Raw genomic sequence first — 27,815 nt, forward strand, 5'->3', positions numbered from 1 at the left:
AACCCCAATCAAAGTAACGGGAGCCAGGACGCCGTCACATCAACACCAGTCGCATGCTAAGTGCCAATGGCGGTGTCTACGGCGCCACCATGGTCACGGATATGTACAAACCGACGTGCGCCACGCCGAGCGCCGCAGCGCTCGCGACGAGAATCGATCCCTTCTTCTGCATCCGGCGATAGCTCACTCGCTTCCGGCCTTCCGCGTCACGACGACCAGCATGGGACGAAAGCCAGTTCACCGCTTATCCTGCTGTCTCGTTCCCCTTCCTCCAGATGACTACTGCTACCCCAGCTTGGTTCAATCGGTCTGATTGAGGCAGTCTTTGTGTCCATGTCGCTCAAGACCCTAAGCCCGCACCTGGTTCAATCGATAATTGTGGTGATCTCAATCAGACATGATCCGAGTCAGCTAATACGTGTCGGGCAAAGCCGACATTAATCATGCGCCTCTGTCATTACACTGGGAGTCAGCAGAGCGGCCTGCCCACCGACAGAGGCTGCCGAGAACCTATTGATTTTTTGGGCTTGGCCGATCCGTCGAGGGAGGCCAGGGCATTGCACAGGGAGTTCTTCGCTAGCCAAGAAGACTACTGTAATACTGTCATGCAGACGCAATGCCACTTGGTCCAGTATCATGCTTCGAACCCGCCCACTACCGCCTCACTGATCACGCCCATCGCACGATTGACCGACAAGGCCGATCAACGTGCCCCGCGGGACAACTTTCGATGGTGACCGCAAATCAGTCACATTACCAGCTCGTCCCCCAATAGCATCTTCATGACAAGTCGCTGCGGTGCGCTGCACTACGACGTACGCACCTTCATCACCGCCATGGCTGTTATCGGCCATCCGCCCACGGGCGGCTAGCTCGGGAAGTGAACTAAAATAAAAAGAAGCTGATCAGAAGACGGCAATCATGGCCGTCGATCTCGTACTTGTCAGCCAGCAACCCTTGATTGTTCCTTTCCCCCCACCAAAACATTTTCTGGGGGGCCCAGGACCCCTTGCTTCCCGCGACGATGATACTTGTGACAGCAACACGCTGCACGCAGCGGCCGCGTCTGGACCACCCGGGCGATGTTCAAGGGCCTGCCTTCTGTAATCAATCCCCTGCGTTGTGGCATCTTGATGCGGCTCACCTCCGAGCACGCGATGCTCACCTGGTCCACAAAGTTCCGGTCGAGCCCCTCATCAGCTTCTTTCACGAGACTGTTTCAAGAGTGCGCACTCCTGTCTCCTGCGTTCTCAGGGCCGCTGGGACGGCGAACCGAGTGTTCCAGATTGGAAGCTTTTCTGGGGCTTCTAGAACGTCCCGTGTTTGAGCCGAGGCAGGCGCCAACGCGCTCTTTTGTTCGGCGTCCTCCCCTGTTCCGGGTGCTTTCTCAGGCGTGTTGCGAGAGAAATGCTCTGACCTTTCTTTGTTGCTGGAGAAGGGCGAGACGTCTGTCACTCCAAATGCCGCAGTAGTGCAGCCACTAGATCGACTTGTCGATTAATGGGTGCATCCTTCATACAAATATTCGTGTCAGCGCGAAGCCTTCGCCAGGGGCCTGTCATTTCGGCCGACAGCCACATTGCTTTGTCGAAGATCGGCATTACGCCGATGTCACTTGATTGGCGCGGGGGGGGCATTAGGCCGCTCAAGACCTGGTGGAGGGCAACTCGAGGCTCAACGAGGGCATATCGTGTCTCTCTCTCTCCCATCCCGCGCGAGGCGGCACTTGGATGCAGTGTTTGATTTGACAAGGCCCCGTGTCCCCTGGGGATCTCCGGCACTGGCCAATCGCTCGCGAGCGAAACTTCCGTCGGGTCAGGGCTCATCCCATTGCATCTGTCTTGAACTTGGGAATGGCGTGTGAGTGGCTCGCCCTGTTTGCCTGTCTCTGATGATAGGCTCGAGTATGACAGCAGAGGGACTTTCCGTTGAGCCCGGCCTGGCGGCGAGGCGGAACCTCCGCGCCGGGTTTAGTGGGTTCCTGATCTGGTATGGCGATCGACAAGCTCGATGGACCATGTCTCACGGCGAGAGCGATGGGAACTGCACTTGATGGCTAAGTCTCCCGAGGCGCAGCATGGTCAGCTGCGACGGTGCAGTGTGCAAAGCTGAGGTTTGTGGCACGGCGACGGCACTGATGCGAGAGCGTGTCTGGCGCATACTATCGAGCCTGTGCAGCAGCGCCGGTGCGTTTGCTCGTCGCTCGACGTAACCACCAAGGTAGAAGAGCGTGGTAAACTTTGCCGGGCGAATGCGCCCGTGAGCGGAGATGACCGACGATCAGGAGCACCCGGAAAATGCTGACTGCCGAAGTGATCACACAGGGCCTCTTGTTATCGACTGGGCTCCAAGTACCGTAGGATCGCCAGTTCGAAAGCAACAGATCTGAGTCAATCGTGTGCTGATCGCGATGTAACGCCCAACAAGACTCACGGGACGAAAAGCTCCCAACCTCGGCCATCATATGAGCACGTGTCATTGGTCTGAAGACCCAGCATGCTGGAAGCCCCAAGAAAGGATAGAAGTCGTCATCCTCTTGTCATGGAGTGATCGACCATTTTGCGTGTCGCGGGTGCTTTGACCCTGCTTTGCCCAGCATCGGCTCCGAGTGCTGAGTGTCGGCTTCGACCGTCCCGGACCAGCCAGCAGCACCCTTACCCTTTGAGCTGATCAGACGTCGACGTCTGTCCTGTTGTCTGGTGAGATTTCGCCATTGAAGTACGTGCAAGTCGGGATGGAAGGGCTGGGGCCCTATGCCGTGAAACATCCGCCGTCTTTCCCAATCTCTTGTTTCGAGATTGGGACGTGGGTAAGGGGGGTGTTATGAGTATTTGGTACGGAAGGAGTGCACAGTTATTTGTCATGGCCAGTCTTGTATTTCTGTTATCGAAATACACTGTGTTGTTGTATCTCTGTGTCGAGACGGCTGACATGTGAGATATCTTAAGATCATTGAGGATATGGCCCAGAAGGCTTGATTATCTGCTTCCATTTCCAGGTGCACATTGCCGATGATGGGTGAACCTTTATCGTGCTCTGGGGATGTTATAACAATTTCATTCCCTCGGCTTTAGAGGAATGGTGCGGCTGCTGAAATTGGGAAACTTTTGTCCGCCGTGGTCATCTTGTCGCTATTCGGCGCCACAGCTATTCCTCTCGCCTTGGAGTGAACTGTGAAGGCACCGCACCAATTCGCCACTGGTAACCTGATAGATTAAATCCTTGGGAATGTCCCTCAAAAGGGATGGTGCTTGACTGGAGTCACAGGTCAGTCTCGCATTGTCTGAGGGGCTGGCAGTGGATTACTGAGATTCAGGGCTTTAGATATTTCGATAGAGTAAACCAAAGGCAGGATGATATTGATCTAGGTGGCAAACGCAAGCAGGGTTTTCTACAGAGAGAGAAAATCTACACAGCTGCATGATAGCGGTGGTCGTTTATGGCGATTCCGGACGGACTTGAAAGACTTGGATTTCCCAATATTCATCCAGTCCACCAGAATTCGTAGTTTACTGCTGAAACAGCCTTTCTAGCGGATGCAGTGCTAAGAAGTCGTCTTCCGAATGCGCACTATGTCAAATGGTTGAGGAGATATCTTGAGTTGTATCAAGCTATACTGCTACTCTGCTCTGTTTTAGTTGTGGTAGCTTGAAGCAGGAGCTTTACCGACATCGATATTCGAGTGGCGTGTTCGACATATGGACAATCAACATGAAATTACGATCTTGGAACAGACTGTGTACGTATTCCTGCGATGCATGTTCATGCAATTTGATTCATGTCGCACACTCGATTTTAGAAATAGCTCTCTGTCATCGTCTGGGTATTAATGTCAAATCGGCAGCGTTCAGTTTCTCACGTTGTTCATGATGACAAGTATGTTTCCAAGTATAAACAAAGTGTTTGCATCACTGCGATGCTGTCTAATCTAAGCTACCTAAGATCCAATACAAAGCTTCATTGGCTGACCTCTCAAGAACATGGTTGGATCAGTGACCGCCCTTCGCCAGCATTAATCAGACGAGGACCAAAGGCTCAAGCCCAAGGTAGACTTGGAGGTGGTCATCTGTTTTTCAGAAAAATGGCACATGTACCTAGCTCAGCTGAGGAATATCCTTCAACTGGAAAGAGCTTTCATCCAGTGGGATCCAGTGGCGAGATGATGTGGCTCTCAAGGCTCGTACGTCCGTCCTCCAGCCCATCTCATTTGCAATTTCACCGCCTTCCTAGTGTTGGAATGATTGTGTGACCATCACTGTTCCTGCACTAATCACGCTTAATTCGACGCTCGCGGTGACGTTCTCGGAATCGAGTTGCTTATTTTGTATGGGATTTGGGATGACCAGACGCGACGGCGATTCTCTAGATGTGTCCAAAGTGCCGGCTCACGCGTATTACTTGACGGGAAACAAGCACGGCCCAGTAACAATCGAAGTAGTTACACTTGAATGATATCGTTTGGCAGCATTTTATCAAACTGTGCTATTTCAAGTCCGTCTGGTTGTGCGTTTCGACTATAAGCTCGCGGTTTGGAGTCTAGGCAAGATTATGCCCTTGTTTGATGTAGATCTGTCAACATAATGGACTACCTTGCTTGAAAACTAAACCTCGACTTCTGGTACTTGAAGAGGCACAACAAGATGACAATGTTGAGCTTCAAGCCCTTTCGCAGCTCGACCAACCACTCCCTTATCGGGTCTGAAGCCTTCTTCTTCGCGGCCGCCATTCACCCGCCCAACAATCGCTTACCCCGCCATGGAAGAAATCCTCAAAGGCAAGTGACATCGAGCCCGCGGCCGATCATCATGGCAGTACTTGGTAGACATCCATAAAAGGCGATTCTTCCGGGTGGAGTAGATGGCTCCAGGCCCAGGGATCCTTCGCGCAGCCGGCCCAGAACAGCAGGGGGTTCAATTCCTTCCTCCTCACGATTTGCCTCTCTCAATCGACGAGAAAACACGATATATGTAGCGGCAAAGAACCAGACACCATGTCCTCGCACAGACAGCTTTCGCCATCTGTTTCCCCAACCCAGGCAGCAGCTCTCCGATCGGCCCAGCATGTCGTCGTCAGACACCCTCAGCCTTAGCCTCGCCACGATCCCATCAGAAACGCTGGACCTCATCTGCTCACACTTCTGCCTTCACTGCAACCGCGCTCACGCCGTCGACGCGCCCCTCGCCCTCATTGACAATGCCTTCGGCGACCAAAAGACTCTGTCGGCACTGAGTCGCACGTGCAGATGCCTCCGCGCACACGCCCAGCCCGTGCTCTTCCACCTCTACCACGCCGCGCTGCCTCACACCATCGCCGGCGACCGTCGCACGTTCCGCGCCCAGCTCTACAATGCACGCTGCCATTTCCGTGAGAAGCGTCTCCTCGCACTCTTCCTGCGCACGCTCCTCGACAGGCAGGATCTCGCTGCCAGCGTGCGCGCTCTGGCACTATACCAGGCTCCATGGACAGGCCTGGTGCAGATGACGCCCACTGGCAACGCCGGCGTGACCGAGATGCGACAGCTGCAGAGCGAGCTGATCGCAGACGTCACGGCGCGGAGCCGCCAGAGGTTACGCGACGACGACAGCGGTGGCGATGGAGGAGGATACCTGGCAGCGGGCGACGCCGCCGCCGCCGACCCGGGCGACAGCTCGCTCGAGCTGCTTCAGGACCTGACTGTCGCGCTCTGCGCTCCGTCCTTGGATCAGCTCCTCATCGAGCGCATGATGCGTCTCGACGAGCTCGCCGACGCGCACAGCGACTGGCGCGCCTGGTCTTATGACCTGCCGCGCCTCACGTACCTCGCCTTCCCAGGCCTCCGGGCTGGCGGCGAGGAGACGTACTATTACAAGGAGGCGCGGAACCTCGTGGCCCGAGCGCCGAACCTGCGTGTCCTCGTCGCGCCCGACTGCGAGGCCGAGTCGGATCACTGGATGGAGCAGCAGTACAGCGGCGTGCCGTGGGACCTGTCGCTGGCGCACCTCCGCAGGTTGTCCATCAGCGGCATCGAGCGCGGGCACCTACGTGCCGTCCTCGCTGGGTGTCCCGTTCTCGAGGACCTCGAGTACTTTTGCGAGGACACGGGGTTCGAGGATGATGTGCTGTGCCCCGGACAAGACCTCGCACTGGTGGTCAAGACGCTGCGCCGTCTGTGCTACTCTGTCATCGGCAGGGAGAACAGTTCGTCCATCAACGCCGAGCTCAGGATTTTGGACGAGGAGCACTACCCCTCTTGGGCTGGCTTCCCTGCTCTCCAGACGCTCGAGATTGATCGCATGCTCATCTATGGGCCGACTGAAGAGGCAGACAGCGACGACGATGACAGTGATGGCGGTGATACTGATAGCGACGACGATAAAGAAGCAAGCAACAGTGACCAGGAGCAGCACCACACAGTCGAGCAATCTACGTGGCCGAGTACTGCCCATGAGCCACAAGACAGCCAGAACCCCGGCTCGCGACAGACCAAAAAGGAGCTACGCAAGATGAGGCAGACGACCCCCGAGGACTTCCTTTCTCGCCTGCCGCCGTCCCTCGAGATGCTCAGGATCGGCCACATCACGTCCTGGCCAGCCATGTACAGAGATGCCGTGGCGCTGGCAGACCAGGCGGCGCGCCGCTTCCCTTGCCTGCGGACTCTGCGGCTCGAAGTAGTCGAGATGCTGCCGCCTCAGGACGAAATCACAAGTCTCGTCAGCCTCTTTGAGGTGGCTGGCATTTCTTGCTCCGTCACAGCTGTAGAGCGCCAGGGCCGTGATTCTCGCGGTCTGCTGCCCCTCCGTCTCGCACAGAGTGGTCCGCAGGTGGTTTTAGACGAAGTCGAGGCCCGGGACAACGTCAACACGAACCGCACATGATCGCGGTTTGAAGAGCATCAAGCACCAGAAAAATATTTATATATGATCAATTTATACGCTTTTCACACTTTGTTTCCCGACCCAATGCAGAGGAGAAAATGGGATCTATGTATGTGCCTGCATCTACCGGTACATGCCATGCTACGCAACATGAAATAAGGAAACTCTGTGCCGTATGCACTTTGCTGTGTCGTGCGCGCTCTAGGGAATGTCTTTTTGTTGGCCCACTTCCCATGAGCTCTACTTTGTGCCACAGGCCTTGCCCATGATGGACTGAACCTTGGGCGTGTTGGTCGCGTACGACTTGCCCATATTCTCCTTCTGCTTGGGCGACATCTCGTTCTTCTTGGCGTTCAACCCGGCAAAGCGGCCACTGCGACCGGCTGGTCCGCCGAGCTCGCCCATGATGGTGAGCAGGATGGCGAGGGGCGCACTGCTGGGGTCCTCAATGATGGCGTAGACGCCGAGGCCGGCGGCGCCGGCACCCTCGATGGCCATGATGAGACGACCGAGAGCCGCGCCGACACGGCCGAGGGAGCCGACGATGGGACCGACAAAAGCCAGCAGGAAGAGGACGCCCTCAATGATCTGCAGGATGAGGTTCTTCTCCTGCTCCTCCTTCCAGTCCTTGCCGATCTCCTTGACCGTGTTCATCGAGGCGACGGCGTCCTCGAGCATGAAGACGGGCACGGACAGGACCTCGACGGCATTTTCGTAGCCGCCGGCCCAGTCCTCGAAGCCAATGGCCGTGTATATGTCGTCAAATGCGTCTGTGATGTTGGCCATGTTCTCTCGCGCGATGCGGATGATCTCCTTGGGGTCCGGCACCTCAATGTCCTTGTTGGCCTTGGGCATGGGAATGTCGTGGTAGTAGATGTTCTTGGCGATGCACATGTCTTGCCCCGTGCAGCCGTTGTTGTTGGCGTGCTCCTTGTAGCCCGTCTGCACCCACTCGGTCAGGATGCCCTCCTCGGCGAGGGCCTTATGCCAGCCGGCCTCGTCCTTGAGCTCGAACCAGTAGGCGTAGTCGTCAAAGGGCTTGCCCGTTGGCAGGTTGAAGCAGTCGGCGGGCTTGGCGTCGCTACGCTTGGCGCGCAGGCCGCCTTGGACGGCGAAGCAGTTGAAGAAGTCGCCGGAGCGGCCGCCGTACTGCTTCTCAAAGGTCATGAGGCGCTCGAGGCGGCCGTCGAGCGACTTGATGATGTAGTCCTTGTAAAAGTCAAAGAGGCCGTCGTACCCGCTGGCGGCGGCGTCGTAGCCGTTGAGCGAGTTGGCGAGCATCTTCTTGAGCGTGTCAATGGCGAGCATGGCGGCGCACTCGGGATCCATGCCCCCGGCGACAGCATCGAGGGCGTCGAGCGTGTCGTAGCTCGAGTCGAGCGGGCAGTTGCTGCTGAGGTCCAGCTCCGGCCAGTCGTCCAGGGCCTTCTCCGAGTTGGAGCGGCCAACGTCGACGCCCAGGTCGATGGCCCAGTCGCTGGTGCCGGCCATGTTGGCGAGGCGGTAGATGAGCTTGCGGCTGTCCTTTGTCTTGGGGCTCATCCACGACACCCACTCGACGTCGTCGTAGATGAAAATGTCAGAGTCGGACGATTCGTCGTGGTAGGCCGTCACCTTGGAGCTGCCGAACCCAGACCGGGCGTTGAGCGCAATCTGCATCATCTCGGCGTCGGCAATGTAGCCGGGGGTGCCAGTGCAGGTACCAGCCTTGGCGGGTGACTGGTTGCGGCCGCCCAGGAAGAAGCAGTTAGGGCCTTCACAGCCCATCTGGGCCATCTTGAAGCTGCGGCCGTAGCTGCTGACACCGACCATGAGCTTGTTGGACGGCACGCCGGCCTTGGTCACCATAGACAGGGCACTCTGCGTCAGCGTGATGTTGACGTGCGAACGAAGGCAGTTGGCGCCCGGACAGCCCTCACTGGATCTGTTAGCGTCTACCCAAGCGGCAGAAAAGAGAGAGAGAGAGAGAGAGAGAGAGGAGAAAGACTCACGAAGCCCACTTGTTGCCGACATCCCACTGGCCGTGGAGATCGTAGGTCATGTACACGATGTAGTCGACAATCTTGGAGATCTCGGCAATGGGGAACGCCTTGAGATACCAGTAGGAAGCCGGGGCAGCGATGGCAATAGTCTTGCCTTGAGGCATGCGGCGCTTGACGATGCCCAGGAAAGCGAGGTAGTTCTTCCCGTCGTCGGGCGAGCCGGGCTGGCTACCATCGATGTCGGTGGCACCAGGGTACTCCCAGTCGAAATCGACGCCGTCGAGACCGTTGGCGGCGATGAAGTTGATGACATTCGTGGCGAACCTCAGCGAGTTGGCCGGCTTGACGGCATTGCGGAAGATGTGGCTCGTCGCCGGCTCGTTCGAGAAGGCCCAGCCACCAAAAGAAAGAACCTTCTTGAAGCTGGACTTCAGCTTGACAAACTTGTCAAACTGTTCCTTCTCCTTGGGGCCTATGTAGATGGAAAAGTCCTCGGCGATCATGCCAAAGGCAAAATGAATAATGTCATTCTCCTTGGGGATCGACTCGACATCCATGTTGAGACAGGGGCGGTCCATGTTCCAACCCTCAAAGTAGCCGAGCTGCCTGAATTTGTCGGGGCCGACCTTGTTGTTGACAATGTCCATGCCGCAGTTGGAGATGCAACCGTACGTGTCCTTCTTGGCCGTGCCGGGCGTGTTGTTGACGGTCGTATCGACGCAGAAGTCCTTGGTCGTGCCGCACTGACCCCAGATGTTGCAGCAGACGTTGAGCGGGCATGGGTTGAGCATGGTGAGGTTGCCGCTCGAGGGCCTCTCGGTGCCGGGCTTCTGAGGGCCGCAGATGGCGTTCTCGATCGGCGCCGGCATGGGCGGCGTGCCGGCGCTGAGACAGATCTTCATGTTCTCCTTGAGCAGATCACAGTCGCCCCAGCCCCAGGTTTTGCCCGTGTTGAGCTTGTGCAGCTCCGTGACCGTCAGGCCGTTGGGATCAGCGATATCGAAGCATCCGTCGCCCTTCTTGATCGTGTACACGGCGCAGGACCCGTCACTATTGTCCTTGGGTTTGAGGTTCGGCTTGTCGCCGGCAGTGCAGCAGACAGCCGACCTGATCTTGAGGTTGTTGCAGAAGGCGCTGCTGCCGCCTCCGTTGAGCTCGTAGAACTTGGTTGTCGAGATGCCGCAATCAGCCGCCAGCTGAGGGCACGTGTTGTCCTTGGCCACGACCAGATACTTGCATTCAGCAGCCGCTCTGCGCACTTCGGAAGATGCGGAGGGGGCCTCTTCCTCGGGTTTATCACCGCCCGAGCAGCAGAGCGAGGTGTCGACCTCGAGGTTGGTGCAGAAGGAGGAGTCCCCGCCGTTGTACTTGTAGAGAGCCTCGAGTGTGATGCCGCACTTCTGCGTTGCGAGGCTGTAGCAGCTGTCGGTGGCTTCGATCCTGGCGGTCCGGCACTGCTCGTCGCGGTCCTCGAGGCCATCGTTGAGGTCATCATAAGGGTCGTAAGCCCGAGCCTCGACAGAGGTCGAAGGGCCCAGAGCCAGCGAGGTGACGCTGTACGTGGGTTTCGTGACACTCGAAGCCGTGACAGAGACTGACGAATTTTTGTGCTTGGGCAGAACGGCATCGGCACCCAGAGTCAGCGCGAGACCTGGGATGACGCTGAGCTCCTCTCCCTTCCAGGTTTCGCCGCCGCCTGGAAGATCGAGACAACTCATCTTGGACCAGCCCTGCACGGCGCTGAAAGCATCGCTGATCTTGCCGGTTGCGTCGTAGTAGATGCCAAAGCTCTGGCTCCAAGGCAGGCCGTCACTCGAGCCGCAGACCTGGGCAGCTGCCTTCTTAGGCAACGAGCCCTCCTTGGACTCGACCAAGGCGACGAAACGCTCGAGAAGGTCCTTGGCCGAAGTCTTGCGGATCTGCTCGCCGACCCACAGCCCGACAACAGCATCGCCCGACTTGGCGAACAGAGCCGTCGACTCGCAGTTGGGGTCTTCAATAATATTCTTCTGCAGCTGGAGCGTGGCGTCGATGATATCGGATGACTTGCTGCCGTCGACCGTCTCCGGCCACCAGCCGACCTCGACGTCAACCTTGGTGGGCCTTAGCTCCGCCGACGCCAGGCACGGCGGGCCGAACTTTTGTTCGCTGGTAAGGGCCGTGTTGGAGGATGACTCGGGGATGCTGCAGGCGCGAATTGTGTTCTCCTTGGCAGTGCTGGTGATGGGTCGGTTCAGGTTGCCCTCAAAGAGCAGCGTCTCGTTACACTGCTTGAGAGCCGCGATGGAGGGCACGACGGTCCAGGAGAAACCCGTTGGGCCGGCATCTGCACAAGGAACGGGACAGAGGTCGCGAAATGTGGGCTTGGGAACGAGGGCGGGATGAGGGAAGGTTTCCGAATCAAAGCCGGTCTCAATGGCCGATGTGGTGGCGGCGAAGAAGCCCAACCAGCCCCCGATGGAGGTGACGGTATTGTGACACCTCATGTCTTGAATCAAAGAGGAAAAAAAGAAAAAAAAAAGAACGTGATGGCCAAGGCTGGCAAAAAGTATAGGGCCAGGCAATGATGTGCCAGTGAGATCAAGGGAGGTGAGAAGCAAGCCAATAGAGAGGCAACTACCGGTCGGGAGAGACAGTATGAAGAGGCCTGTCACTCGGTCCTCAGAAGGAGAAGAGAAATCTGAACTACGATAACTTATACGAATTGATACCAAGTTCCTACAACTCGAAAAGCGATTGACAATGGCTGCCCATGTTTTGTTCCGACCCCTCGCCTCCCTCCTCTGAGAGCGATTGATCCATTCACTGACGGCAAAACTCCAGCCGAGAGACCGAATAGCCTGGACCATCACTGTGTCTCCTGTAATTGCGAATGAATCCTGGCCGGCGCTGCATTGACGGAAGGATTCAGTCTGGCTCAGATAGAGGGGGTGCAAAGTCAAGAGATCGGCTCAACTCCCTTTCTCGGCAAAGCATGTGCCTCTGAGCGAATTCCATGTCTCGTCAGCCAATGGACGACACAATACGAGTTTGCTCGAGTTTTGCGAACGTTCTCCCTCACTCTCGTCGTGTCTCCTCTGGCTGTTTGGGCCAAAGAAATAATCACCGCAAAGGTCCAGACCACAAGGAGGCGAATCCTTCGGCACGATCCCCCCTGCCGCGGGATAGGCGCAGGTACCACAGCCAAAACGTTGTGAGGTTGCATCGCGGCCGAAGGCTACTCAGGTCATCCCCAGGTAATCTTTACTCATCCCTCCAGAAATCCTTCCAGAAATAGACTGCTAGGCAAAAGCTTACATGGACGACCGTTCGAGCCCCGCCGGGAGACAGACTCTACGTGGTTGTGCACTAACTCCTTCGAATGCGACATGGGCCGGACAAGGGGTTCTTCTCTCTGAGCCGTGATGAATGCGGTAGTCATTCCCAGCAACCAAATCCCGAATAGGCAGTTGGCTACCCAGGCGTGCAAGGTTAAATCGTAATCTCGGGCTCCCTCCAGTCGACCCCTGAATGATATGGGGTTCTGGGGATCGAGAATTGGAGATTCTGGCATCGGATTCTTCAAGGCAAGGTACGGCCTTGCAGAGAAGACAAATTTACAACCAGAACTCATCAGCGGCACACATGGTCAGCTGTGCTAGTGTCACCTTATTCTTACAGCCGGGGGCCATCAATGAAAGTTACAAGGGTCAGGGTCCGGATCCCCCAATCTGTAAGTTTTGAGATCGCTTACAGCCTTTGAACCCCCTGTTCTATCGCTCGCCCTCCCCCTTGCCCTACTTTCGGCTGTCCATAGGACCGCATCCTACATCTGGCTCTCGGAATAATACTGCGAAATGCGAAAGGGGCTGACGTCCTTTTTCTTTTGTGCTTGAACCCTCGAAGGATTGGAGAAATTGTCAAGGCAAGGCCTGGATGAGGCCTCGACCCGGGAGAATAGGCGTCCGGTCCGCGTGGGCCTTCGCGTGGACGTTCGGTGGCCTTCAAGGGTGATAAATATGTTTGCCGCCATCAACGCCGCCTCCATTCTGTGCCATGATGTAGATGCTTTTGCACGTCAAGTTCCTGTCTCGAAGGACCGACTGACCTTTGGCGGCCTGCTTGTCTCATTCTATCAACCCCTCGCTTGGGTGATTCCTCTCATTTCTTGCTTCTTTCTTACTTCTCTTCACCATGAGGTTCAATGCACCGTCTCTGATCGTGGCCATCCTCGGTGCCACGGTCAGAATGGTTCACGCAGGAATGAGCGTCCGCGGTGCCGAGGCCCTCTACATTTACAACGTCTACCGCATGGACGTCGAGATCAGCGCCGCCAGAGCGCTCGCCGACGGATCTTGGTCGGGGCCAGGCGACACGCGAGATGTGCCTTGGAAGCTTGGCCGCTACCTCGGCGACAGCACGGAGCCCAGGGATTATCCCAACGGGCGCGGCAACCACTACGGCCTCAACTTCCATGCCTTCATACGCATGGCCCAGGGGACGGGCTCCAACTACCCGCGCAACAACCATCAGAGTCGAATCGCCGACGACTGGATGCCGACGCTTCTGGAGGTCAAGAACCTGCCTCGTTTCCCGCCCGATAGTGGCCAGCTCATGCCGGCCGACAGCGACGCCCCCACGCCCGCAAGATACACCTTCAGTGACTTCGACCTTCACAAGATTCTGGGAGCCTCAAGCAAGGGCGAAGGCCTCAACGGCAAGAACCCCTACTTCTATTTCGACAACGTGCTGAAGATCCTCGGCAAGCGCGCTGCCCAGCTTTACGAACTCGATCCGGCCCGCGGTGCCGGCTACTTCAACAACATGACACCTTGCCTGCGTGAGTCGCACGTGGGCCGCACCATTGAAATAGAGCCTTTCAAGCAGAAGAACATCGGCACCGACCTCATAGCCACTGCCCAGCAACAGGGCATGGGGTCTTCGTTCTCGAGAAATTGGATCAAGACCAAAAGTACCACACCCGCTGAGAATATCAGAAAGGGCGGCGGCGAGACGGTCTACTTCAACCAGATGCCTGATCCCAATAATGCAAACCAAATGGTGCCGTACAAATACACGGCGTTTGACTCGGCCGCAACTTCGGACGCTATCAAGAAGAATGCCAAGAAGCAATTCCGAGAGGCTCTTCAGGTGCGAATGAAGGATATGGCGAAGGAATTTGGCACCAAAGGCGTGGACGAGAACGGCAGAACGTTGTGGATCTTTGGCGATGAGCAGAACGTCAAGCACGAGAACGTGCGAAAGCAGGTTTGGGTGCTCAAGATCAACCACGAGAGACAGCTGGGCAGTGCTACGGGCGCTGCTTCTGGTTGTGGCTACAAGAAGCCCGCCGATCCGTAGACAGAGCCAGAGTCGTAGAAGCCGCGCGATGAGCAGCGAGAATGCCTATTAACCTCAGGGGTGCCTCTAGACAGGTTTCATAGTCGAAACTCTTCCGTAGCATATAGCCCGCTCAATCCCCTTACAGAAAATTCACCGCCTCGATTGTTCCTTTCCCCTTGACCCTCTTCGGTCCAATGGTAGCCGACACCCAGCCAGCTTCATGATCTCCATGGGCCCTGACACCCTCGAGAAGGGTATCAGGAGCGCCCGAGGCCAACTACTGGACGTCATAATACTGTTCTAGATGAGCGGTGGTTGTTGCTGCCTTGTCTACTTTGGATGTATGTCATGACAGCCTTGGTTGCGACTTGATTGGGCTGTTCTGGCGATTACCCTATCAAGTAGCATATGCGTTGGCCTCTTCATTTCATATCTTGTTCGTCGTTCATCGTTGTAAAGAGCCCCAAAACTCAGGCGGTCTCTCTGTCGCATTTCGATGGCGTAAACGTATGACCTCTGAATGAACCCAACATGAACTGTCTCTCCATCCGACTCACTCTTCTGTAAAGGATACAGCAGGTCTCAAGTGCGTGAAGCCCATTTGATTCCGCATCGTGGTTCAACTCACTGCCCTCCACCACCTCCCCCAAGAGCCAACTGTCTCGGAGGGGCTTCATCTAAATTCGCAGAATCCTTCAAGGTGGCAAATTGGGACCTCAATCATTTCATGACATACTAAACGTGTGTTCAAGCATTATGGCATGAGCATTGCTCCATAGAGAAACCCCGTCATGGACTTAGTGCATGGTCACATGCCAGACGGGACCGACCGAAAGCTCCCAGTTGTGGTTCTCTCGATATCAGACAAGCAGAGAAGAAACCTTGTCGATCGGCTAAACTGAAAGCGAGCAATTTCGAGCTCGGTGCACCTTCTGATTTGGCCTTAGTCACGGACCTTATAATAGACACATCAAGGCTTGAACAGGTACAATTAAGCACGGTTCCGAACCCAGGCCCAAATTTTGAGGCTTTTCTCCTCCCTCTGTCTGTCCTGAATCCTTCAACCGGATGTTGTGCTAGCAGATATGAAGGTAATCCTTCCGGTTGAATGCTCGCCGGACGCAGGATCATTGATCTAGGGGTCCTCTTGCAATGCAACGGTGCATCTCTGCTGCCTAGACCCGGCTGTGCACTTGGGGTGTCGGCGGGACCGTTGCGGAGCAGGGAATCGTATGAACCCCCTGTCGGCTCCGTGCCGAGAAGGAGTCTGAACCATGAACCCCATTTCCGTTTCTCGTCTGAGTGAATCCAGAACATCACCACGAGACGACAATTCTTCCTCGAATGATCTCAAGTGACCGGTGTATAATTAGACTGGTTGAACCCTCGTGGCTTTCTTCCTCGTCATGATCTCCCTCCTTCAGGCTCATTCTCACCTGTCAAAAACGTCAGTCGCTACAGCACCTCCGTATCATCGACTTCCCCCAGTCTGGGTTGATCCTCTTCTTCACGATGTCTTTCATCAAGTGCAGCCTTTTGCTGGCCGCCGCCGCGGTCGCATCCGTCTCGGCCCGCAGGGGCCCGGAGCCCAAGTACCCTCCCGCTGCCGGCACTAGTTCCTACTGTTCGTACTGGGTGGACTACGAGGGTGACAAGTCCTGCTCGCGTGTCCTCGAGGACAACGTCGTTGTCCTGAAGGACTTTGCGCGATGGGTACGTGTAGATTTCCCACTATCCTGTGTATACAATTACTGACGCAAAGAAACAGAATCCCACCGTTGGCGCAGACTGCTCCGGCATCAAGGCAGGCAACTCGTACTGCGTTGAGGCCTTCGGTGAGCCCGAGCCCATCGAGGTCACCACGACCACTCGCGCTGCCACGACGACGACGCAGCCGACCGCGACGACGACGACGTTTGCCAACGGCATCGCCACGCCCCAGCCCACCCAGTCCGGCATGGTGACCAACTGCAACAAGTTCCACTGGATTGCCGAGGGCGTCAGCTGCAGCCAAGTCATCAGCTTCCAGAAGATCTCGCTCGCCGACTTTGTCAAGTGGAACCCTTCGGTCAAGAGCGATTGCTCCGGCATGTGGGCCGGTGTCAACGTCTGCGTCGGCGTCGTCGGCAGCTCCACCGACACGGCCAAGCCCACCAGCACGGCGCCCAGCAACGGCGTCGTCACGCCTCAGCCCACTCAGCCCAGCATGGTGACCAACTGTGCCAAGTTCCACTGGATTGCCAAGGGTGTCACCTGCCAACAGGTCATTAGCTTTCAGAAGATTTCCCTTGCCGACTTTGTCAAGTGGAACCCCAGCGTCCTGAGCGACTGTTCCGGCATGTGGGCTGAGGTGCAGGTTTGCGTTGGTGTCATCGGCGGCACGCCCACGACCTTGGCCACGACGACGACCACTGCCGGTAATGGCGTGTCGACTCCTCTGCCGACGCAGCCCGGCATGGTGACCAACTGTGCTAAGTTCCACTGGGTCGCCAAGGGTGTGACGTGCAACCAGATCTACAGCTTCCAGAAGATCACCCTCGAGCAGTTCGTCAGCTACAACCCCACGGTCAAGTCTGACTGCAGTGGCATGCAGGCCGAGGTCCAAGTCTGCGTCGGTCTCATCGCCGGCACCACGCCCACGACGACCCGGCCCCCTACCACCACGGCCCCCGGCAACGGCGTGTCGACGCCCCAGCCGACGCAGCCCGGCATGGTGACCAACTGTGCCAAGTTCCACTGGGTCGCCAAGGGTGTTACGTGCAACCAGATCTACAGCTTCCAGAAGATCACCCTCGAGCAGTTCGTCAGCTTCAACCCGACGGTCAAGTCGGACTGCACGGGCATGCAGGCCGAGGTCAACGTCTGCGTCGGCCTCATCGGCGGCAACCCCACGCCCACGCAGACGGGCAACGGCATCGCGACGCCGACGCCCATCCAGCCCGGCATGGTGACCAACTGCAAGAAATTCCACTGGATCGCCCAGGGCGTCACGTGCCAGCAGGTCATCAGCTTCCAGAAGATCACCCTTGCTGACTTTGTCAAGTGGAACACTGGTGTTGGCTCTGACTGCCGCACCATGTGGGCCGAGACGAACGTCTGTGTTGGCGTCTAAGAGGCGGATGCTCACTCGGATAATGTTTATTGGGCTGGGGAAAACAAAAAATAAGTAGATGAGATTTTCGTCAGAGTTTTCAGAGTACATATTACCCTTTTACATAATGGCGACAGAGCCCGTTGCGAATAGATGAATTGCTGTCAATATGTGTGTGTACAAGTTTTGCCCGTTTCTGTTGTGTTTAGTCAAGTTGAAAGTCTGTTGTCCAGTCTCAGCTTACCAATGATTGCGACTTGATGAGAGATATGCTAGTGTGTTGTAGAACAGATCATGTTTATCTTCTCCCTCCACTAGGCCCTTTGGCTTGCTCATACCTATTGAGTGACCTGATTTCTCCATGCTGACGACTTGTTTGCCGCCGCACTTGTGAGTCAGCTGTTGTCCTTGCATTTGATCAACCTGGCCTTGGTAGACTTGGCGTCTGTTGTCATGAGTCGCATCTGCGAAGAAACATCAATCCATTGTACATACAAAACAATATGCAGCTTGTTACATGTGGCATTTGAGGCACAGCCGGCATGAGAAAAGCAATGGCTGTGTTGTGATCTGTGTGTTGGATCACCACGTGGGCCCTCGCCCACCTGTCAACTGTCAATTTTGATTAACTTCCGGTCTCCAAGTTGTCGGAACCCCAGGTAGAGTCGATCCAGAAGCTGACTAGGGAGGGGAGGGATCGTCATGACTTTTCGGTCCGGATTTCCAACAAGCCCTGTATAGGGCTGCTCAGTTGTTTGGGTGAGGTGAGCCAGCCAATGGAGGTGAAACGCCATTGATCTCTCATTGAATATTAATGTTCGAATGAACCCATGGTTAGGTTTGAAACCCTACTCAGCAATATTTACATCGCTCGTACTTTTCGAACGTACGAATTGTCTGGAGACTTGCCCGCGCTGGCAGCCACTGGCATGGATTTCATGATGAGTCATTAACGGTCAGCTCTCTCCAGCTAGTATCAAGATCTTCTCTTCATCTTGAAGCACGTACAGCAATGCTCATGAATTCGATCAGCTTACCATCACATCCATCTGACCGAATGCCTCACCGGCACGGGCACCGCTGATGCCGTCCCGTCTGGGCAGGTGGGGCCGCTGCGGGGCCGGGGAAGGCGGGTGGCGGGAATGGCCCGGCGCGCCTTTTGTGGGTTCGCGAATCTCATCTTAAGCATCTTTTTAGCCAGGGACCTAAGACGACCAGGATCCTGCAGAAAAGACGCTGAATCCCAGAGCGACGCTGGTGAAATCTCGCAACAATCGCTCAAAACGATTAGCTCCGCAGGAGGGCCCAATCGTGAACTGCCTGCCACCAACAGCCACGCCACCTCCTCTGGACGTACTCCTTTCATCTGCCCACAACTGGTTCCCTCGACTGAAATGTGCGAGCATCGTAATGTCAAGAACTTAATGGCGCTGTATACCAAGCATCCTGCCTTTCTAGAGGTGGGGCAACTGACAACCACTGCTGGCATGGCTGAGTGCAGGAGACGCTGCATCCTCTGCCTCGGCCCCCCCTCATACACACCACCAAGCAAGCATTGCCTGATGAAGAAACAGCCTTGGCATCGCGCCCGAATTTGACTCTCCTTGCGATTGAATCGAAACGAAATCGGTCCTCTCATCATTGGGTCACTCTCTTCGGCTCGTTGTCATATTCAGGAACACTTAAGAGCCAGCCTCCCTCATCAGGACCGACTCCTGATCATCAACTCACACCCTGCCGCTCGTTTTCCCCAAAAGGGTTTTCAACCTTACTTGAGCAGCCATCATGAGATCTTTCGCCATCCTTTTTGTCTTGTCATGGGTACTGGCAGTGACTGTGGCGGCAAGGTCCGTCGCCTGCTATGACCTGGGCTTCAACCACACCCGACACTACACCCGCATCGGTCGCAACACATACCACTACCTCTTGTCAAAACCCAAGGGCCCGCCGCTCGGCACCATTGTTCTCCTGCACGGCTTTCCCGACCTGTCGTACGGGTGGCGCTATCAGATCCCCTCCCTCACGGCGGCCGGCTACCAGGTCGTCGCTCCCGACATGCTGGGCTACGGCCGCTCGAGCGCGCCGACCAGCATCGCCAGCTTCACGCTCAAGAACATGTCCGACGACCTGGCTACCCTCGTGAGGACCATTGTCGGCCGCCACGAGCAGGTCATCCTCGGCGGCCACGACTGGGGCGGCGCCCTCGTCTACCGCGCCGCCCTCTGGCACCCGACCCTCTACAAGGGCATCTTCAGCGTGGCGACGCCGTACTTCCCGCCGGCATCGACCTACGTCGACCTCGCCGACCAGATCGCCGCCGGCATCACGCCCAGCTTTGGCTACCAGCTGCAGTTCCGCGACGCGGCCCTCGACGCCAAGCTGCGCGGCACCGACAGGATCCGACAGACACTGCTCGCGCTGTACGGCGGCAGGACGCCCGAGGGCGCGTTCGGCTTCGACGCCCGCACAGGTCTGAACTTCAGCAACCTGGACCGTCTCGGCGCGTCGCCGCTCGTCAAGGCGGCGGACCTCGAGTACTACGTCGCCGAGTACGCCAGGAACACGATGCGCGGGCCCCTGAGCTGGTACCGCACGGCCGAGGCCAACTTCGAGGACGAGCTGGCCCTGCTCAGGCGGCGCGACGACGCTGGCGTCAACTTCACCATGCCGGGCTTGTACATTGGCGCGACCATGGACACGGCGCTGCCGCCTTCCATGTCGGCGGGCATGAAGAGGTACTTCCCCGAGGGGCTGGCCAGGGGCGAGGTCGTCTCGTCTCACTGGGCTCTCTGGCAAGCTGCGGCGGGCGTCAACAAGATTGTGGGCGAGTGGATCGCGCAGCTGGCGTAGGGGGGAGGAGTGGGCAGACAAATGCATCCTTTGGCACGAGAGTTTTAGATCGCCAAGTCAAATGAACACATGGAGCGTCGTCCGTGTGTCTGGGCCCTCGCCGGAACCCCAGGAACAGACGGCCCAGCGGGGGAATGAACGGATTTCACAGCATTACACGACGCCCCTTTTTTTTTTGTTCCTACATGTTGCCTACCCCCAAATGACCTCATTCGTGGATTTCCTTGTCTCTCCTCTCCTCTGGCGATAACAGCCAGTCTCACCTCTTCTTAGCCCCTGCAGTTGTCGCATCCCGGCGCACGCTAGGGGAAGCAGTTTGCGGATCTTGTCCACAAACGTTCCCCTCCTTCCGGGGAACCCCTGAACGTGGCGCACGTCCATCTCTTCTCTTTTGTGTGTCTGCCTACCTGTCTACCTGCCATCCCAAGTCGTTTCCATGTGGCCCTGAACGCTGAGGGTGTGGCCGTGAGACCGTACCCGTGCCTCGGTTGGGTCGTCGTTCCTCGTTGACGGCTGAAGACCTCGTGCCTCGGGAATGACGCAAGTGCGAGCTCAACAGTATGCGTGTTGCTATCGACCCAGCACGACGGAACATGCAACCTTTTGCGACCCAGTAGACTCTCTTGTGTGGTAGCCCGGTCGGCCGTTCTGAGATCGCTGCGACCCTACTACCCCGGAACTATGTGCGACGGCTAAAGAGGCGCACCGCTCCCATGGCGCCATGCCTTCTGAAGCATCCTCTGCGCCGTGGACGGACCAACAGCTGCGAGAGGTTAGATCCGGGGAAGAGACCCCAGATACAGGCCTGGTAAGGCTGGCGCTCCCTCCGTCCGAGTGTCTGAGCCTGGGTCTGGTGGCCTGCGAGATCTAGACTCTGCGCTGACGGTGCTGCAAGGTACGCCATATGCGCCCACTTGTCCCTCTCGCTCTCGCATGGCATCTTAAGGGTAGGGCTGGTACTCCTTGCATTTCATCTGCAGGTGTCGCTTTTCATTTTTCCCTCCTTCATTTTTCCTTTCCGAAGAAGCTTTTTGACAAGTCCGTTCCACCTCGTCCGCTGAAAGACGTCGGTCCGTGTCGTCTGTCTTGGCGGCGAAATCACTCTCACGGCCATGGCTGTCGCCGGCGAACTGCCCGCCAAGCTGGACCGCAGTCATGAGCTCTTTTACGTCCAGCTCGTGTTCCTTCTCGTGGCCGGCATCAGCGTCTTGATCCGAATCTACGTCAAGACGTTTCTCGTCAGGCACAATGCCCTCGATGACTACCTCATCTATGCAGCTTTCGTACGCCCCCCTCTCCTCTCCGCTCGAGGCATCCAGGCCATGTCTTGTATTCAGATCATCGCTCGTACGCCATGCTAACTCTGGGTCCTTTCTTCTTCGCAGGCCGGCTACGTGGCCTACGCGACCATCGCCATGGACGGCGCCATCAACGGCGCCACAGGCAAGCACTACGCCCTCCGCTACACGATGGACCAGGCGGCCCGCTCGCTGCGCGGCTGGTACCTCTGCATGGTGCTGTACGCGCCCATCACGCTGACGATCCGCGCCTCGGTCTGCGTGCTCTTGCTGCGCCTCGCGACGTCGCGCGCGCACCGCTGGATCATCTGGGCCAACCTGGCCGTCATCGCCGCCATCTCGGCCGCCTTCTTCTTCATCCTCGTCTTCCAGTGCAGCCCGCCCTCGCACTTCTGGACCCAGGTCTACGGCACCGACGGCCACTGCTACAGCAAGCTCATCGTCACCTACGCCACCACCGTCCACAGCTGCGTCAGCTGCCTGTCCGACTGGTGCCTCGGCCTGCTGCCCATTGCCCTGCTGTGGAACGTCAAGATCAACGGCCGGACAAAGGTGACCATTGCCGTGCTCCTCAGTCTCGGCATGATGTGAGCCTCCTCCTCCGCCTCCTTCCCTTCCCCCCTTTTTTCTCTCGCTGGAAGGCAGTTTTCGGAAGTTGATGCTGACGAACCCAAGCGCTGGCGTCGTCCTGCTCGTCCGAATCCCTTACGTGACCCGCCTCCCTCCTGGCCTCGAATTCCTCTACCGATCCATGTGAGTTTCCTTTCTCGCACCCTCAAACAACACCCCCGAGCCGTTCTCCCGTTCCCCCTCAGTCCAACCCCCCCCCTCTAACCACCACGCACAGCGACGTCGCCATCTGGTCCGTGATGGAGCCCGCCCTCGGCATAACCGCCGCTTGCGTCGCCACCTTCCGCCCCCTCTTCAAGAACTGGGGCTTCGGCTGGTCCTCCTACGGCAACAACTACAACAACAACAACAGCTACAACCACCACCGAAAGAGCGGCTACCCCTCGGCCTCGGGGGGCCGCCTGCAGCTCTCGAGCTCGAACCCCTCGCGCCGCGACCCCTACGGACGGCACGTGAGCCTCGTCCTCAGCCGGCGGTCGACCGCTGCAGCAGCAGCGACGGCTGGAGGCGGAGACGGGACCGTGGGAAGGAGGGAGTCGCAGCGGGAACTCACCATCAGCAAGACGGTGCGTATAGAGGTCGAGACTGTGCCGCGCATGTCGTACGACGACGACGACGCGTCGGACGTCAAGGAGACGTTTTACAGGAGGTCCTCGGATGGCGAGGATGGTCTGTCGATGGGGCGGGAAAGCCTGCAGGGGTCGCCGAGACGGGACGGCTGGGGAGTGAGCGTGCCGGAAAGTGCCTATACGGCCACGGCGTCGCGATCTCGACCATGAGGAAGTATCATTTTGTAGAGTGGAGAGTTATTTATCTAAGCGGTGTTTATGCTGTCGAAGGCCGTGTTGAGTCATTGCTTGTGCTTCGGATGACGGGAGGCGGGGCTTTCAGAAGAGAGTCAGGGCACGCGGGTAGACCTGCTGAAAGACGACACTGTCATTGAAGTGATAGCTGCGTTCAAAGACAACAGCTTTCTGCTTCACCAGAGCTAAACCCCTGGTCTTCGGGGATCGGGCTTATTCCGCCGAACTCTACTTCATGCACACCATACTGCCGCCCAACTATGCAACATCCATGCTCACTCATTCCTTCAACAAAACACGGTACGTCGCAATCTCGAAAGGCTCCAGCGAAATATCAAACGAGCCGCCCTCAAAAGCAACCTCCTCGATATCATCCTCAAGGATGTTCGTCTTGAACACCTTGTCCACCGCAAACGTCGTCTTGATCGTTCCTCTAGAGAAACCGCCCACGGCATCATACGCCCGCACGACAACACTCTTGCTCTTTCTCTTCGGGAGGTCATCGAGCGACACGTCTTCATCATCTTCGCCACGCTTGATCCAGTCCAAGACAAGGTTATCATCTCCGGTGAGCGCAATCGGGGCATTTGCCAGTACATTCGGCCTGCCCTGGGGAGTGGCCACGAGACGGAGGGGATTGTTAAAGTTGAACGCGGCGCGCACGGTCTGCGCGCCGAGCCCTCCGCGGTGCGGCATCATGGCCCAGCGAATCCGGTGGCGGCCCATGTCGGCGTTGCCGTCCGGTGCCTTGGGTGATCTTAGCAGCGAGAGGCGCATGACGTTGCCAACCGTTGCGAAGCCATATTTGCTGTCGTTGAGAATGGAGACGCCGTAATTGTGTTCCGAAAGGTCGGCAAACTTGTGGCAGCAGACTTCGAACTTGGCCATGTCCCATCTGTTCCGGTTAGCTAAATGCACGAAAGCATGCTTCTCAAGGGCCTTGAGGACCCGGGAGTGAACGTACGAGGTGTTGTAATGCGTCGGTCGCTTGATGACGCCGTATTGCGTCTCGTAAGAGGCCTCAGTGTTGCTGACCTTGACCGGGAACTCAACCTTCAAGAACTTCATCGTCTCGTGCCAATCAACGTCTGCAGTGCACTCGATGAGAGATGGCTGTTCGTCGAGGACGGATGTGAGGGAGATAGTCGTCCTGATGGAGCTGTTTTCGCTGATGCGCGTCTCCGTCACGACGCTCGCGCGATGCCCCTTGTCCTCGTGGATCGTGGTATTCGAGTTGCCCAGTTCTTCACGCGTGTCCAAGTGGTACACCTCAGCGTCCCACGCTTGCCAGTAGATCGGCTTGTCGTCGAAGATAACATACTGATTCGCCTTGCCGGCCAGCGTCTCCCGCCTAGCTCGGCGATCGTAGACGGACGTTATGGTTCCGTTCTCGACCTTGACAGTTAAATGAGCGTTCTGTAGCTGAAACAGGCCGGGTGTGATCTCTTGGACGGTGACAGCCTTGGCGTTGTCAGAGGAGGTCTGGAAAGATTTGACAGCAAGCGCATGACCCTCGCCGGAAGCGACAACGACTTCCGTCTCCGAAACGTCGATCAGCTCCTTACGCGGCCACGGCAGCGTGTTAAGGGCAACAGCGGACTCGAGACTTTGAATATCGACGGCAGCATTCGTGTCGACACCGAGAACGGTGAAGATTTGCTGCAAAAGTACCACGCCTGTCTCCTTAACATTGGCGTAAATCTATCACTCGTCAGTCACTTTTCTCTTGACTTCATGAGAAAGAAAATGCCTCCTGCTTGCTCTCACCTTTTCCGAGTCATCGTAACACATCTCAATAGCAGTGCCAGGAAGGCAGTCGTGAAACTGGCAGAGCAGGACGCCTTGCCACATCTCATCGAGCTCCTTTTTCGGGTATTTGTACCCCTTATCTTGGATCGAAGCAATCGTCGCGAGCAGCTCAATGTCGTGCAGGAGAATCTCGGAGCTGCGGTTGTGCAGCTTGGTACGCGCCTGCGTGGTGTACACGCCACGGTGCAGCTCAAAGTAGAGCTCACCATACCACGTCACGAGGCTCGAGGCCTTCTTCTCGAGCCGATCGAAGAACTGATCAACCGTGGCGCCGGCGTGAACGCGGGGGATGACGCCCATGGTGTCAGCCATACCTCGGAGTCGCCTCATCCTCTCCAAGTGCTGCCACGTCGGGCCGCCACCGCCATCGCCTTTGCCGAACTGTAGCCCAATTGGTTAGTAACCAGAGACCATACGACAAGGCACCCAGGGGCAAGCGTTCTTACAGCCATGAGAGCCGTGTTGTCCTGATCCAGGGATTTGTGATTGGAGATGCTCTTCGTGATATCGGTATAGTTGGCCTCGGCGGTGTACGTCTTGCACGGAGGCATGTGGCAAATCACCTGGCTGCCATCGAGTGCGACCCTAATACCAAGACGAGGTCAGCCATGCATCTCGCATCGAACCACGCGTGTAGACGCACCAGTTAAATGTCGTGTGAGGAAATTCATTGACGCTGTTGAAGCAAGGCTTCTGCGTCATGAACCTCGGCATGCCAGCCAGCCGACAAATCTGAGGAATCTGGCACGAGAAGCCAAACGTGTCCGGCAGCCAAGAGGTCGTCGAGCGGAAGCCAAACTCAGCCTCGAAAAAGCGCTGGCCGTAGAGAAACTGGCGCACGAGCGACTCGCCACAGGGCAGGTTGGTGTCATGCTCAACCCAGGACCCCCCGATGGGGTGGAACTGTCCAGACTTGACCTTGGCCTTGACGCGCTCCCAGCCGTAGGGGTAAATCTCCTTGAGCCATTTGAACTACTGTAGGTCAGTTACTGTATGCTTCCCGGAATTTCGAGGCAGACTCGGCGTCACGGACCTGCTGCGCCTGCGAGCACGCAAAGTTGAGCTCGGGATAGCGGTCCATCAAGTCACACTGGTTCGACCACGATCGGACGACCTTGCGTTTCGTCTCAGCCCACGGCCAGAGCCAGCACGTGTCAATATGGCAATGCCCAATGGCATAGATGGTCGGCCTCCGGTCCAGCTTGGTCTCATACACGGCCGGCGAATCGATATCATCACCGAGAAACTCGGCGGCAATCTTGCGGCACTTGGCGATGGAGCTTTCATCGCCGACTCTGAACGTTTCAATGATCCTGCCCGCCACGTTGAGCGCCTCGTGCTGCTCCCATGTATCCTCGGCCAGCTCCATGGCGGCGTCGTTGATAATGGTGAAATCCATGTGCAGCATCCTCGCCGGGAGGTTCACGGCGACGAGTTCGGCCTTGGCAAGCTTGAAGTACTTGTCCTGGTCCGGCGGCTGGATCGAGTCGCCGCCGGCATTGTTCTTGAAGATGGGCCTACCGGGTCCGTTGCCGAACATGCCGTTGCAGGCCATCTCGAGGTAGACGACATGCTCTCTGCCGTCCTTGAAGGACGCGGGGACGACCCACTCGACGCGCTCGCCACGGCCGGTGAGACCCTGAAGCGGCTCGCCGTCGGCAGTCCACACGGTAGCCTCATTGTTGCAGTCCCAGTGAAGCTCGACGTGAACGCCCGCGTCGCAGAGGACCTCGGGCAGCGTGAGCTGGCAACGGAACCAGTGCGTCGTCCACGAGGGGCCAAAGGCTTCGCCGACCCGCGCGTCGCGGAACGCGTTGGCGTCGGCCGTCGCCTCGAGAAACGTAGGGCGCGTGGTGCCAGGTGCGTCCCAGACGGAGAGTTTAACGTGTGGCGCGCTGGAGTAGGCGCCGTGATTCAACGACCTGTGTGGTGTGTCGCGTCAGTAGGGCGCGCCATGCATGACAGGAGAGTGCCAGGCTAATTCATACGCCAACAAGTTGACTTTCTCCCATTGTCCCGGCGTGAAGAAATTGACCAGTCGCTTCTTGTACAGGGAGGTGATCTTCTTCCCAACAGGCGCCGGGGCTCTGAGGGGGTACGGCTTGGCCGTGGTGGCGGGGGCCGGCGGCGGCGCGCCGGGGTCGTGGCTGTCAGCTCCGTGAGAGCACATGGTGAGCGTCACAGGGGGCACCCGAGAGCTTGGCAACGTTCCGTCAACGGAAGACCTTGGTGCGAGGCGAGAGAGAGAGAAAGAGAGCAGAGCCACAGCGAAGCTCTTATTTCGCGAACAGCACCAAGACGTCACAGGGATCATCGTGTCACCACCCGTTTACCCGCCTCAAGCGTCCTGGAGGCCGCGTACGGCCATGGTCGTATATTGTCCGAACTCCCATGTTACTTTGCCCACGAGGCACAGAGACAAAGGGGCGAGGAGAGGCGATCCCTGATGAGCGCGATCCTTCGAGAGTGTGGCTCGGAATTTTTGACCCAAAACGACGACGATGCTTCGCAATTCGGCTGCCGTCGCTAGACATGACCAGGGGGGTTGAGAGCGGGGAGAGGATGGGAGGGGGGGTTGGTGAGGCGCGTATCAAGGGCATGCTTGGCCTGGTCTCAGCATTTCGAGTCAGCTGTGTTGGGTGTTGGGTGTGTGTGTATGTATGTGGTCTTCCTGCCTGCCCTGCTCTGGCTGGTTTTACCACCGTACACCAGGAAGCCCCCAAAATGGACACGAGCAGTTTCTCCGCCCTCGAAACTCCGCTTACCCAAGCCAAGAGCCATCCTATTTAATCGTGCAGGTGCAGCCAAGCACACTTGCCAAGCGGAAACACGGCTCTTGCCCTGGCTCTTGGCAGGAGGATGGCGGCGCACGGCGGATCCTTCCCCTTGGATTCGCTGGATTCTCCTCGTCTGGTGAGGCCTGTGGGGGGAGAAGAGAGGAGGAAGGGGCCACTGGATGGGATGGGGTAGGGGCGGTTGAGGGGATTGAGAGAGGGGACTGAGGAGTCTAGGTGGGGGGCTGGTGGGGTTGGAATACCTGACACTGCACCGCAACCTGTCTTGCCTGTCAATGAGGAGGGGGGGGGGGGTCCTCCTTTCTCCACGGAGTAAGGTTAAGCAGCAACCTGTCTTTGTCTACCCTATCTGAATCCCCGGGCCGTTGGTGTCGGGCTAGA

The 27,815-nt window shown here is 57.3% G+C and overlaps 7 protein-coding genes across 7 annotated transcripts; 5 read left to right on the top strand and 2 right to left on the bottom strand.

The window, feature by feature from the left end:
• Positions 1–5,060: 5,060 nt before the first annotated feature.
• On the top strand, positions 5,061–6,854 carry D7B24_003103 (uncharacterized protein; the record flags this gene model as incomplete). The annotated part of the gene is made up of 1 exon (XM_028637297.1): positions 5,061–6,854. The coding sequence occupies one exon, from the start codon at positions 5,061–5,063 to the stop codon at positions 6,852–6,854; it is 1,794 nt and encodes a 597-aa protein (XP_028490820.1).
• Positions 6,855–7,094: 240 nt separating this feature from the next.
• Positions 7,095–11,322, bottom strand: D7B24_003104 (uncharacterized protein; the record flags this gene model as incomplete). Its single annotated transcript, XM_028637298.1, has 2 exons — positions 7,095–8,772; positions 8,846–11,322. 2 exons carry the CDS (start codon positions 11,320–11,322, stop codon positions 7,095–7,097), a joined length of 4,155 nt encoding a protein of 1,384 aa, XP_028490821.1.
• A 1,687-nt stretch (positions 11,323–13,009) lies between these two features.
• Positions 13,010–14,176, top strand: D7B24_003105 (uncharacterized protein; the record flags this gene model as incomplete). Its single annotated transcript, XM_028637299.1, has 1 exon — positions 13,010–14,176. The coding sequence occupies one exon, from the start codon at positions 13,010–13,012 to the stop codon at positions 14,174–14,176; it is 1,167 nt and encodes a 388-aa protein (XP_028490822.1).
• Positions 14,177–15,670: 1,494 nt separating this feature from the next.
• On the top strand, positions 15,671–17,270 carry D7B24_003106 (uncharacterized protein; the record flags this gene model as incomplete). The annotated part of the gene is made up of 2 exons (XM_028637300.1): positions 15,671–15,871; positions 15,927–17,270. The coding sequence occupies 2 exons, from the start codon at positions 15,671–15,673 to the stop codon at positions 17,268–17,270; spliced, it is 1,545 nt and encodes a 514-aa protein (XP_028490823.1).
• Positions 17,271–19,034: 1,764 nt separating this feature from the next.
• On the top strand, positions 19,035–20,099 carry D7B24_003107 (uncharacterized protein; the record flags this gene model as incomplete). Its single annotated transcript, XM_028637301.1, has 1 exon — positions 19,035–20,099. The coding sequence occupies one exon, from the start codon at positions 19,035–19,037 to the stop codon at positions 20,097–20,099; it is 1,065 nt and encodes a 354-aa protein (XP_028490824.1).
• A 1,112-nt stretch (positions 20,100–21,211) lies between these two features.
• D7B24_003108 (uncharacterized protein) lies at positions 21,212–22,806 on the top strand (the record flags this gene model as incomplete). The annotated part of the gene is made up of 3 exons (XM_028637302.1): positions 21,212–21,382; positions 21,485–21,984; positions 22,245–22,806. The coding sequence occupies 3 exons, from the start codon at positions 21,212–21,214 to the stop codon at positions 22,804–22,806; spliced, it is 1,233 nt and encodes a 410-aa protein (XP_028490825.1).
• Positions 22,807–23,109: 303 nt separating this feature from the next.
• Positions 23,110–26,809, bottom strand: D7B24_003109 (uncharacterized protein; the record flags this gene model as incomplete). The annotated part of the gene is made up of 7 exons (XM_028637303.1): positions 23,110–23,725; positions 23,795–24,531; positions 24,598–25,020; positions 25,086–25,224; positions 25,283–25,611; positions 25,673–26,561; positions 26,628–26,809. The coding sequence occupies 7 exons, from the start codon at positions 26,807–26,809 to the stop codon at positions 23,110–23,112; spliced, it is 3,315 nt and encodes a 1,104-aa protein (XP_028490826.1).
• Positions 26,810–27,815: the final 1,006 nt, after the last annotated feature.

This window comes from Verticillium nonalfalfae (genome assembly GCF_003724135.2).
Source record: "Verticillium nonalfalfae strain VnAa140/NRRL 66861 chromosome Unknown scaffold_184, whole genome shotgun sequence".
Lineage (NCBI taxonomy): Eukaryota > Fungi > Ascomycota > Sordariomycetes > Glomerellales > Plectosphaerellaceae > Verticillium > Verticillium nonalfalfae.